The sequence below is a fragment of the Somniosus microcephalus genome, chromosome 1 (genome assembly GCF_052327205.1).
Source record: "Somniosus microcephalus isolate GS21.2 chromosome 1, FLI_Smic_1.0, whole genome shotgun sequence".
Taxonomy (NCBI): domain Eukaryota; kingdom Metazoa; phylum Chordata; class Chondrichthyes; order Squaliformes; family Somniosidae; genus Somniosus; species Somniosus microcephalus.
Genome location: NC_140987.1, coordinates 59,567,180 through 59,580,809, shown reverse-complemented (window position 1 = coordinate 59,580,809; position 13,630 = coordinate 59,567,180). Strand labels below are relative to the sequence as shown.

At 43.9% G+C, this 13,630-nt stretch overlaps 1 protein-coding gene across 2 annotated transcripts in view; it reads left to right on the top strand.

The window, feature by feature from the left end:
- The window catches only part of tent2 (terminal nucleotidyltransferase 2), a 90,530-nt gene extending 77,139 nt beyond the window's left edge, over positions 1-13,391 (top strand). The window contains exons 15-16 of one of the 2 annotated variants that reach the window (XR_015077596.1): positions 11,168-11,595; positions 12,788-13,391. Coding sequence is in view for 1 of the 2 variants with exons in the window: in XM_085982141.1 (XP_085838267.1) it covers positions 11,168-11,248 (81 nt within the window). In the remaining variant the exon portion in view is untranslated. Of the gene's footprint in view, positions 1-11,167 lie in introns of both variants that reach the window. The other variant, XM_085982141.1, reaches the window with a different exon arrangement.
- The last annotated feature ends 239 nt before the right edge of the window (positions 13,392-13,630 follow it).

The following is a 13,630-nucleotide window of genomic DNA, read 5'->3' as shown; positions in this document are numbered from 1 at the left end:
TAAACTACATCCTAGGGTACTTAAGGAGGTGGCCCTGGAGATAGCAGATGCTCTAAGGATCATCTTCCGGAACTCTATTGACTCGGGAACAGTACCCGTGGATTGGAGGGTAGCTAATGTTACCCCAATATTTAAAAAGGGGGGTAGAGAGAAAGCAGGGAATTATAGACCAGTAAGCCTTACATCGGTTGTGGGCAAAATGCTAGAGTCCATTATTAAGGATAAAATAGCGGAGCACTTGACAAATGGGGAAAGGATCGGACAGAGTCAACATGGATTTACAAAGGGTAAATCGTGTTTGACTAATCTGCTGGAATTTTTTGAGGAAGTAACTGGTAAAATAGATGGGGGAGAGCCAGTGGATGTGGTGTACCTTGACTTCCAGAAAGCCTTCGATAAGGTTCCACACAAAAGATTATCATGCAAAATTAAGGCTCATGGGATTGGGGGCAAAGTATTAACGTGGATAGAGAACTGGCTGGCGGATAGAAAACAGAGAGTTGGAATAAACGGCTCGTTTTTGGAGTGGCAGGCAGTGACCAGCGGGGTGCCGCAAGGATCTGTCCTGGGACCCCAGCTGTTCACAATATATATAAATGATCTGGATCAGGGAATTGGATGCAATATTTCCAAATTCGCTGACGACACTAAACTAGGAGGAGGGGTGGGCTCTGATGAGGATGTCAGGAGGCTACAGTGCGATTTGGACAGGTTGGGGGAATGGGCGGATACGTGGCAGATGCACTATAATGTGGATAAATGCGAGGTTATCCACTTTGGGGGTAAAAACAGGAGGGTAGATTATTATCTAAATGGCAATAGATTGGGAGATGGGGAAGTGCAGAGGGACCTGGGTGTTCTTGTGCACCAGTCACTGAAGGAGAGCATGCAGGTGCAACAGGCGATTAAGAAGGCAAATGGTATGTTGGCCTTCATATCAAGGGGGTTCGAGTATAGGAATAGGGATACCTTACTACAGCTGTACAAGGTGCTGGTGAGACCGCATCTGGAGTATTGTGTACAGTTTTGGTCGCCCCATCTGCGGAAGGATGTTCTTGCCATGGAAAGAGTGCAGCGGCGATTCACCAGGCTGATACCTGGAATGGCGGGAATGACCTACGAGGAGAGATTGAATAGTTTGGGCTTGTACTCACTGGAGTTTAGAAGATTGAGAGGGGATCTCATCGAAACATATAAAATTATGGCAGGCCTGGACAGGCTGAATTCAGAGAGAATGTTTCCAATGGCAGGGGAGCACAGAACCAGGGGCCACAGTCTAAAAATAGCGGGCAAATCATTTAAAACAGAGATGAGGAAGAATTTCTTCACTCAGAGTGGTGAGCCTGTGGAATTCCCTGCCACAGACGGCTGTGAAGGCTAATTCAATAAATATTTTCAAGAGAGAATTGGATATATTTCTGAAGGCTAAGGGGATTAAGGGTTACGGAGAAAAGGCGGGGACGGGGTACTGAACTGGTAAGATCAGCTAAGATCTCAGACGAAGATCAGCCATGATCTCATTGAATGGCGGAGCAGGCTCGAAGGGCCAAATGGCCTACTCCTGTTCCTATCTCTATGTTTCTATACCATTTGCTTCCTTAACCGCCTGCTGCACCTGCATGCTTACCTTCAGCAACTGGTGCACAAGGACACCCAGGTCTCTTTGCACTTCCCCTTCTCCCAATCTATTGCCGTTCAGATAATCTGCCTTCCTGTTTTTGCCACCAAAGTGGATAACCTCGCATTTATCCACATTATACTGCATCTGCCCAATCACCCAACCTGTCCAAATCATACTGGAGTTTCTCAGCATCCTCCTCACAGCACACACGCCCACCAAGCTTTGTGTCGTCTGCAAACTTGGAGATATTACATCTAGTTCCCTCGTCTAGATCATTAATATATATTGTGAATAGCTTGGGTCCTAGGATCGATCCCTGCGGTACCCCACTAGTCACTGCCTGCCACTCAGAAAAAGACCCATTTATTCCAACTCTTTGCTTCCTGTCTGCCAACCAGTTCTCTATCCAAGTCAGTACCTTGCCCCCAATCCCATGTGCCTTAACTTTACACGCTAATCTCTTATGCGGGACCTTATCGAAAGCCTTCTGAAAGTCCAAATACACCACATCCACTGGTTCTCCCTTCTCTATTCTACCAGTTACATCCTCAAAAAATTCCAGTAGATTAGTCGAGCACGATTTACCTTTTGTAAATCCATGTTGACTTTGTCTGATCCTGTTACTGTTTTCCAAGTGCTCTGCTGTTACATCTTTTATAATGGATTCTAGCATTTCCCCCACTACTGATGTCAAGCTTACCGGTCTATAATTCCCTGTTTTCTCTCTACCACCTTTTTTGAATAGTGGGGTAACATTAGCTATCCGCCAGTCCATGGGAACTGTTCCAGAATCTATAGAATTTTGGAAGATGACCAGCAATGCATCTACTATTTCTAGGGCCACTTCCTTAAGTACCCTAGGATGTAGATTATCAGGCCCTGGGGATTTATCGGCCTTCAATCCCGTCAATTTCCCTAACAGCAATTCCCTACAAATACTGATTTCATTCAGTTCCTCCCTCTCATTAGACCCTATATTCCCCGACATCTCTAGGAAGTTATTTGTGTCCTCCTTTGTGAAGACAGAACCAAAGTATGTATTTAATTGGTCTGCCATTTCTTTGTTCCCCATTATAAATTCCCCTGATTCTGACTGCAAGGGACCTACGCTTGACTTCACCAATTTTTTTCTCTTCACATATCTATAGAAGCATTTACAGTCAGTTTTTATGTTCCCTGAAAGCTTACTCTCATACTCTATTTTCCCCCTCTTAATTAATCCCTTTGTCCTGCTTTGCTGAATCATAAACTGCTCCCAATCCTCAGGTTTACTGCTTTTTCTGGCCAATTTTATGTTCTCTCCTTGGATTTTATGCTATCACTAATTTCCCTTGTTAGCCACGGTTGAGTCACCTTTTTTGTTTTATTTTTATGCCAAACAGGGATGAACAAATTCTGTAGTTCATCCATGCGATCTTTAAATGTTTGCCATTGCCTATCTGCTGTCAACCCTTTGAGTAACATTCCCAAATCAGTCCTACCCAACTCGCGCTTCATACCATCGTAGTTTCCTTTATTTAAATTCGGGACCCTAGTCTCTGAGTCAACTACTTCACCCTCCATCTTAATGAAGAATTCGATCATATTATGATCGCTCCTCCCCAAGGGGCCTCGCACAATAAGATTGCTAATTATTCCTTTCTCATTACATAATACCCAGTCTAAGATGGCCTGATCTCTAGTTGGTTCCTCGACATATTGGTCCAGGAAACCTTCCCGTATACACTCCGAGTCGGGTTGGTGTGTGACTTGGAGGGGAACTTCTATGTCATTCTCATGCACTTGCTGACGACTTTCTATGTGGTGGAGGTGGCGAGTTTGGGAGGTGCTGCTGAAGTAGTCTTGGGGACTTGTTATAGGAACAGGAATAGGCTATTTAGCCCCTCGAGCCTGCCATCCAGAGAGATCATGGCTGATCTGTGACCTAACTCCATATATCCGACTTTGCCCCATATCCCTTAATACCTTTGATTTACAAAAATCTATCATCACCGATTTAACAATTGACCTAGTATCAACTGCTGTTTGCGGAATAGAATTCCAAACTTCTACCACCCTTTGTGTGTAGGGGACTTGTTGCTGAGCATCCTGTAGATAGTACACACTGCAGTCATGTTTCGCCAGTGGTAAAGGGGGTGGATGTTTAAGCTCACTGATGGGTTGCCGATCAAGTAGACTGCTTTGTCCTGGATGGTGTTGAGCTTGTGTTGCTGCTGCTGCTGCACCCATCCATGGAAGTGAAGAGTATTCATCACACTCCTGACTCATGCCTTGTAGGTGGTGGCAAGGCTTTGGGGGGGGGATTCAGGAAACGACCAACTCGCCACAGAATACGCAACTTCTGACCTCCTCTAGTAGCCACGGCATTTAAGTGGCTGGTTAAGTTTCTCGTCAATGGTGACCCCCCCCCCCCAGGATGTTGATGAAGGGGGCCTTGGTCATGGTAAAGCCATTGAGTGTCAAAGGAAGATGGTTTACCTCTCTCCTATTGATGGTCTTTGCCTGGCATTTATGGCATGCAAATGTTACTTGCCACTTAGCCCCAAGCCTGGATGTTGTCCAGGTCTTGCTGCATTCGGGCATGGACTGCTTCATTATCTGAGGAATTACGAATGGAGCTGAACAGTGTGCAATCATCAACAGACAGTCCCACTTCTAACCCTATGATGAAGGAAAGGTAATTGATGAAGCAGCTGGAGATAGTTGAGCCTAGGATGTTGCCCTGAGTAACTCCTGCAGCGATGTCCTGAGGATGAGATAATTGGCCTCAGACAACCAAAACCACCATCTTTTGTACCAGGTATGGTTCCAGCCACTGGGGAGTTTTCCCCCTGATCCCCATTGACTTCAGTTTTACTAGGGCTCCTTGGTATCAAGGGCAGTCACTCTCAACTCCCACCTCTGGAATTCGGCTCGTGTCAATGTCTAGACAAAGGCTGTACGGAGGTCTGGAGCCGCATGCTCCTGGCAGAACCCAAACCGAGCATCAGTGAGCAGGTTATTTCTGAATAAGTGTCACTTGATAACACTGTCGATGACTCCTTCCATCACTTTGCTGTTGATTAGGAGTAGACTGATCAGGCAGTAATTGGCCAGTTTGGATTTGGCCATCTTTTTGTGGACAGGACATACCTGGAAATTTTCCATATTGTCGGGTAGTTGCCAGTGTTATAGCTGTACTGGAACAGAGAAGCTAGGGGCACGGCTAGTACTGGAGCAGGATGTTATCGGGGCCTGTAGCCTTTGCTGTGTCCAGTGCACTCAGCTGTTCCTTGTCGTGTGGAGTGAATCGAATTGGTTGCAGACTAACCTCCGTGAAGGTGGGAACCTCGGGAGGAGTCAGAGAAGGATTATCCACTCGGCGCTTCTGGCTGAAGGTAGTTGTGAATGCTTCAGCCTTGTCTTTTGCACTCGCGTGCTGTGCTCCGCCATCACTGAGAGTGGAAATGTTCGTGGAGTCCCCTCCTCCCGTTAGTTACTTAATTGTACAGTACCATTCACAACTGGATGTGGCAGGGTTGTAGAGCTTTGACCTGATCTGCTGTTTGTGCGATCATTTAGCTGTCTATAGTCTGCTGCTTTTGCTGTTTAGCATGCATGCAGTCCTGTGCTGTAGCTTTACCAAGTTGGCACCTCATTTTCAGGTACGCCTGACACTCCTCATTCAACCAGGATTGGTCACCTGGCTTGATGGTGATGGAGGAGTGAAGGATATACTGATCCATGAGGTTACAGATTGTGGTGGAATGCAATTCCGCTGTTGCTGGTGGCACTGGATGCCCAGTTTTGAGCTGCTAGATCTGTTAATCTATCCCACTTTGCATGGTGGTAGTACCAACACGATGCAGGTTGTCTTAAGACACGACATGGTTTCCACGAGGACTGTTCGGTGGTTACTTCTACCAATACTGTCATGGATAGATGCTTCGACGAAAAGATTGGTGAGGACGAGCGGAAGTGGATTATTCCCTCGTGTTGATGTTCTCACGGCCTGCTGCAAGCCCACTCTGGCAGCTATGTCATTCAGGACTCAACCAGCTCGGTCAGTGGTGCTGCTACCGAGTCACTCTTCGTGATGGGTATTGAAGCTCCCCACACGGAGTACGTTTTGTGCCCTTGCTACCCTCTGTGTTTCCTCCAAGTGGTGTTCAACGTGGCGGAGTACTGATGCGTCAGTAGGTGGTAATCGATGGGTTTTCTTGCCCATGTTTGACCTAAAGCCATGAGACTTCATGGGGTCCGGAGTCATGGTTGAGTATTTCCAGGGTCACACTCTTTCTCCCCCGCCCCCCAGGGATGTATACCACTGTGCCCCACCTCGGATGGGTCTGTCCTGTTGATGAGACAGGATATGCCAGAAACATAGCAGGAGTAGGCCATTCGGCCCCTTGAGCCTGCTCCGTCATTCAATGCGATCATGGCTGATCATCCAAATTCAGTACTCTGCCCCTGCTTTCTCCCCATATCCCTTGATCCCTTTAGCCTTAAGAAATATATCTAACTCCTTCTTGAATATATTTAATGAATTGGCCTCTACTGCCTTCTGTGGTAGAGAATTCCACAGGTTCACCACTCTCTGGGTGAAGAAATTCCTCCTCATCTCTGTCCTAAATGGCTTACCCCTTATCCTTAGACTGTGACCCCTGGTTCTGGACTCCCCGACCATCAGGAGCATCCTTCCTGCATCTAGTCTGTCTAGTCCTGTTAGAATTTTATAAGTTTCAATGAGATCCCCTCTCATTCTTCTAAACTGCAGCAAGTATAAGCCCAATCGACCCAATCGCTCCTCATACGTCATTCCTGCCATCCCAGGTATCAGCCTGGTGAATCTATCTTCGCTGCCCTCCTTCCATGGCAAGAACATCCTTCCTCAGATAAGGTGACCAAAACTGCACACAATACTCAAGATGTGGTCTCACCAAGGCCCTGTACAACTACAGCAAGACATCCTTGTTCCTGTACTCAAACCCTCTCGCTACGAAGGCCAACACACCATTTGCCTTCTTAACCGCCTGCTGCACCTGCATGCTTACCTTCAGCGTCTGGTGCACAAGGACGCCCAGGTCTTGTTGCACTTCCCCTTCTCCCAATCTATTGCCATTGAGATAATATTCTGCCGCCTTGTTTTTGACACCAAAGTGGATAACCTCGCATTTATCCACGTTATATTGCATCTGCCATGCTTCTGCCCAATCACCCAACCTGTCCAAATCATACTGGAGTTTCTCGGCATCCTCCTCGCAGCACACATGCCTACCCAGCTTTGTGTCGTCTGCAAACTTGGAGATAGTACATCTAGTTCCCTCGTCCAGATCATTAATATATATTGTGAATGGCTGGGGTCCAAGGACCGATCACTGCAGTACCCCACTAGTCACTGCCTGTCACTCGGAAAAAGAGCCGTTTATTCCAACTCTTTGCTTTCTGTCTGCCAACCAGTTCTCTATCCAAGTCAATACCTTACCCCCAATCCCATGTGCCTTAACTTTACACGTTAATCTCTTATGCGGGACCTTATCGAAAGCCTTTTGAAAGTCCAAATACACCACATCCACTGGTTCTCCCTTATCTATTTTACCAGTTACATCCTCAAAAAATTCCAGTAGATTAGTCAAGCACGGTTTACCTTTTGTAAATCCATGTTGACTTTGTCCGATCCGGTCACTGTTTTCCAAGTGCTCTGCTAGTACATCTTTTATAATGGACTCTAGCATTTTCCCCACTACCGATGTCAGGCTTACCGGTCTGTAATTCCCTGTTTTCTCTCTACTACCCTTTTTGAACAGTGGGGTAACATTAGCTACCTGCCAATCCATGGGTACTGTTCCAGAGTCTATAGAATTTTGGAAGATGACCAGCAATGCATCTACTATTTCTAGGGCCACTTCCTTAAGTACCCTAGGATGTAGATTATCAGGCCCTGGGGATTTATCGGCCTTCAATCCCGTCAATTTCTCTAACACCATTTCCCTACAAATACTGATTTCTATCAGTTCCTCCCTTTCATTAGACCCTATGTTCCTCGACATCTCTGGGAGTTTATTTGTGTCCTCTTTTGTGAAGACAGAACCAAAGTATGTATTTAATTGGTCTGCCATTTCTTTGCTCCCCATTATAAATTCCCCTGATTCTGACTGCAAGGGACCTACGCTTGACTTCACCAATCTTTTTCTTTTCACATCTATAAAGGCTTTTACAGTCAGTTTTTATGTTCCCTGCAAGCTTACTCTCATTCTATTTTCCCCTTCTTAATTAATCCCTTTGTCCTCCTTTGTAGAATCCTAAACTGCTCCCAATCCTCAGGTTTACTGCTTTTTCTGGCCAATTTATATGTCCTCTCCTTGGATCTTATGCTATCTCTAATTTCCCTTGTTAGCCACGGTTGAGTCACCTTTTTTGTTTTATTTTTATGCCAAACTAGGATGAACAAATTCTGTAGTTCATCCATGCGATCTTTGAATGTTTGCCATTGCCTATCCACCGTCAACCCTTTGAGTGACATTCCCCAATCAATCCTACCCAACTCGCGCCTCATACCATCGTAGTTTCCTTTATTTAAATTCAGGACCCTAGTCTCTGAGTCAACTACTTCACTCTCCATCTTAATAAAGAATTCTATCATATGATCGCTCCGACCCAAGGGGCCTCGCACAACAAGATTGCTAATTAATCCTTTCTCATTACATAATACACAGTCTAAGATGGCCTGATCTCTAGTTGGTTCCTCGACATATTGGTCCAGGTAACCATCCCGTATACACTCCAGGAATTCCTCCTCCACAGTATTGTTACTAATTTGGTTAACCCAATCTATATGTAGATTAAAGTCACCCATGATAACTGCTGTGCCCTTATTGCATGCTTCTCTAATTTCGCTTTTAATGCCATCCCTGACCTCCGCATTACTGTTTGGAGGTCTATATACCACTCCCACTAACGTTTTCTGCCCCTTGGTATTTCTCAGTTCTACCCATACAGATTCCACATCATCAGCGCTAATATCCTTCCTTACAATTGTGTTAATCCCCTCTTTAACCAGCAATGCTACCCCACCTCCTTTTCCTTTTTGCCTATCGTTCCTGAATATTGAATACCCCTGGATGTTGAGTTCCCAGCCTTGGCCACCCTGGAGCCATGTTTCCGTAATCCCAATCATATCATATTTGTTTACCTCTATTTGCGCAGCGAATTCACCCACCTTATTACGAATGCTCCTCGCATTAAGACACAAAGCCTTCAGGCTTGTTTTTTTAACGCTCTTTGATCTTTTAGAATTATTATTTACTGTGGCCATGTTTGATTTAAACCCTTGATTTCTCTGTCTGCCACTTTTGTTTTTCTTCTTCCTGTCTTTTGCTTTTATCCTTGTTTCCCTTTCCTCTGTCTCCCCGTTCAGGTTCCCAACACCCTGCCATTTTAGTTTAAACCCTCCCCCCAGAGCACTAGCAAACACTCCCCCTAGGACATCGGTCCCGGCCCTGCCCAGGTGCAAACCGTCCGTTTTGTACTGGTCCCACCTCCCCCAGAACCGGTTCCAATGTCCCAGGAATTTGAATCCCTCCCCCTTGCACCATTCCTCTAACCACATATTCATCTGAAATATCCTTCTATTTCTACTCTGACTAACACGTGACACTGGTAGCAATCCTGAGATCACTACCTTTGAGGTCCTATTTTTTAATTTGCCTCCTAACTCCCTATATTCAGCTTTTAGGACCTCATCCCGGTTTTTACCTATATTGTTGGTACCTATATGCACCACGACAACTGGCTGTTCACCCTCCCCTTCCAAAATGTTCTGCAGCCGCTCTGAGACATCCTTGACCCTTGCACCAGGGAGGCAACACACCATCCTGGAGTCTCGTTTGTGGCCGCAGAAACGCCTATCTATTCCCCTTACAATAGAATCCCCTATCACTAGCTCTCCCACTCTTTCCTCCCGTCCTGTGCAGCAGAACCACCCCTGGTGCCAGGAAGTTGCCTGCTGCTGCCTTCCCCTGGTAAGCCATCCCCCCCCATCAGTATCCAAAGTGGTATATCTGTTTGAGAGGGGGATGGCCACAGGGGACTCCTGCACTACCTGCCTGCGCCTACTACTCTGCCTGTTGGTCACCCATTCCCTTTCTGCCTGTGCAACCTTTGCCTGCGGTGTGACCAACTGCTTAAACGTGATATCCACGACCTCCTCAGCATCGCGAATGCTCCGGTATGTATCCAATCGCAGCTCCAGCGCTGCAATGCGGTCTGCCAGTAGCTGCAGCTGGATACACTTCCTGCACACATGGTTGTCAGGCACACAGGAAGTGTCCCTGAGTTCCCACATAGCGCAGGAGGAGCATGCCACGGGGCCGAGCTCTCCTGTCATGACTTACCCTTTAATTAATTCAAAATAAATTAAATCAAATCAATCCCACCAATTACACTACAGTTAAATGATATATTTAAGGGCTCTGGTTTACAAACAGTCCCCGCTACACCACAGAGAGCTTAGAAACTATAAACCACAGAGTTTAAGTTTAAAAAAGAGAGAAATACTCACCAACCAATCACTTACCTGCTTTCTGGTGACATCACACTTCGATTACTTTTTACTTTTCTCCCTCTCTGAGTAGGATGGTGATGGAGGAGTCTGGGGGGCGTTGGCTGATGGGTATGATTCTGAGAGTGTGACTGTCGGGCTACTGCTTAACTAGTCTGTGGGACAGTTCTCCCAACTTTGTCACCAGTCCCCTAATGGTAAAGAAGACTTTTCAGGGTCAACTGGGCTGGGTGTGTATCTGTTGTGCCCCGATTCGATGCCTGGGTTGCAGCTGAGTGGGCCCGTCTGGTTCTATTCTTTTCCTTTCTAGCAGTTTGATGGAACCGAGTGGCTTGCTAGACCACTTCATAGGGCAGTTAAGAGTCTATCACATTGTTCTGGGACTGGAGCCACATACAGGCCAGACCGGGTAAGGCCAGCAGGTTTTCTTCCCTAAAAGACATTAGTGCACCAGTTGGGCTTTTACGACAGTCCAACAGCTTATAACATATTTACCACTTTGTGTCAGTAGATTTCAGTTGGTATCACATTTGTGTTTCATAATCTTGTAGTTTTTGAGTAGGGTCCATTCCTTGTTGCATGAGTGAACCAGTTGAACGCTCTCATAACTTTCAGAGTCAATACTAGGCCATAATTTACCAGAATGTCCTGGCTCACCCCTAAACCTCTCCGCCCCTCTACCTCTCTTTCCTCCTTTAAGACGCTCCTTAAAACCTACCTCTATCCCTTTATGTGGCTCGGTGTCAAATTTTGTTTGATAATGTTCCTGTGATGCGCCTTGGGACGTTTTACTACGTTAAAGGCGCTATATAAATCCAAGTTATTGTTCAATTTCACAACTTACTGTGGTGGGACTTGAACTCCTAACCTCTATGTTGCTAATCCAACACCATGACCACTTCATTATTGTACCCACGTTGATCAGTTGCATAGTTGTGTTTTTTATAATAACAATAGAATTTATACAAGATGCACTAATTCAAAATTATGATTTCATTTTTCTTTAGTCATGGCACAAACTTAAAGATAAGAGAGACTTGTTCAGCATTCTGCCGGCAGCAGCTGCATCAGAGTGTAGGGGAAGATGACGGACTGGTCCTACTTGTAGGTGGTGTTTTGGTGAAGAAAAGTGGGAACACTGAAGTGGAAACCCTGTTGCAAACAAACACCGACACTTCCATCAGTGGGAGGATTTCGTCTGGCAGTGATGATTGCATTAAAAAAAATTGTCTGATTTATTAAGGGTTTTTGTCTTTTATGTGGCAACAAAAACTATGGATCCTTTTTTTTTTGTCTTTTTTGTTTCCTGCATTTGTCACAACAAGCTGGCAATGAAGCCTACATAATAAGAACACTGAAGAATAGAATCCTAGAATTAAGGACAGATGATTAATAAAACAGTCTTCTTTTGAAAGATCCTTCTGAATCCTCAAAGGTAAAACATTTACTTAAGTGATTTTAACGGATTTGCTGCAAAGTTCGGTCTGTGCAATTTGGTATGGGTTAGGGATTTAGCAAATGCACCATCTCAATTGCACTATTTTGAATGGTGGCAGGGCTATCATTTGCAGTGTTATAACTGTAGTAAACTTTCAATTATTTCAAGTTGAAAGTAGGTGTCCTGCTCCACTGTAACAATAATTGCTGCCTCCTTTTGCAAATTGAGAATACATATTTATCCATTTCCCTCCTTTTTGTGGCTCAATGTAACATGCTGAGCAAATATGTTTTCATATATTTCAGTCTTTTGCTCCCAGACATTAAATAAAACTTAATTCAAGCATGATAATACCATCTAAGTTATCCTTTATTTACTATGCTATAAGGAAAAAAAATAACTAGAAAATACATCTTGTAGGATGCTGAACAAAATGTTGATGAAAGGTGAGGTTTTCATTTTCAGTTTATTTATTAAACCATTCTAGAGGCCAAATTCTAAAAAGTGCTGTCTTTTTAAGTAATTAACTTGTTACTTTTATGTTTACTGTTGTCTAAGTTTATTGTATAAAGTATGGAAATCAGTTTTTGCTATGTTCTATATATCATTTTTCTTTTGAAATTCCCTTTTGTATTTTGTATATTGTCTAAATTTAAATAAAGTTCGCATATGGAAAAACCCTTACTGAATCGAGCATTTGCAGTGAAATATTGCACTTCTTTTTACATGGCTGTTGATTCAACTCCCATCCTGCTGCTGTGAATTGAGACCTGTTGCAAATTACACTGGTTTCAGCAACTACAAACTGGCAACTGTAATTGGAAACCGACAATGGCATTGTTAAACTTGGTGCTTGCATGCAGTTTGGCTCAATATCGTGAGAAAGCTTGCATCCCATTATGAATAGAAAAAAACAAGCCTACCACAGAGTAATTTGAATTAGTCGTTCTGCAGAGTAGAATCCAATCAATGCTACACTGGTTTACCAGGTAGCAATCATGTGAGGCAACTTTGTGCCGTTTACATGGCCTCACCTAATTCGCAACGCTTGCTAATTCGATTCGACACTGAATTAGTAGCTGCCATATAAGTGGGCTAAAGTTTTGTACCATTTCAGGATCATGTTGCCATTTCAGATTTGTAACCTAAAAAAAATTTTTTGTGATTAAATTATTTTTGTTTTTTACAGAAGAATGCGAGTAAACGGAGAGGCCGAATCATCTGCATAATTGATTCAACCCAAGACCATAGTATTAAGTTACAAAGTTACAATTATCTTTACATGCTTGTGCTTCCCCCCCACCCCCTTTCAAGGAAGGATGGCTAATGAAGGCTAGACAACAAATGCAGTGCGTAATATACTGTTGGCAGAATCACTTCTTGTTGGAAGAAGCATGTAAAGATAATTTTTAAGGAAAAGTTTAAACTCTTCACTGATGAGTTAAATTTCCTCGAGCTAGTATAATTAAATGAGATTTGTTTTAAAAATGGTAATCTCAAATCATTGACAAGTATTTTTAAACCTATCATTCTCTAAATACATAAATGTGATGTGTGAAATCCTAACTTTATGAATGTTTTTCATCTTTGTTTATTATAGAAATATATAATGCCTGGTTAGCAAAGCACATTTTTGCACAATTATTTGGCCTAAGTTTGTATAAAAGTCATTCAAGGGTGAGAAATTAGTAGGTTTATTGCAGCAGCCATTCATTATTAACTTACTTGTCTGGACCAAGTGATTTCCATAAAATGGCATGAATTATACTGTAAATAAAGAAATATTTGTGTTACACTGTCTATTGTTATTAATTGCAAGTTTTACTTTGCTTATCTTTTCTATAGGGAGTGTAATGATTCTGGTTACTTCCCAGTAGTTTTTAACTACACCCAAAGCAAAGATCATCTTCTATAGATAAGCACCCACTTCCTCTGAACCACAATTTGACTTAAGGTGTACTGCAATTAGTATGTAGCATGCCCTGGGCAAAGAGCAAACCTTTTTACTGTTGGTATGTACACTGGACAGAGT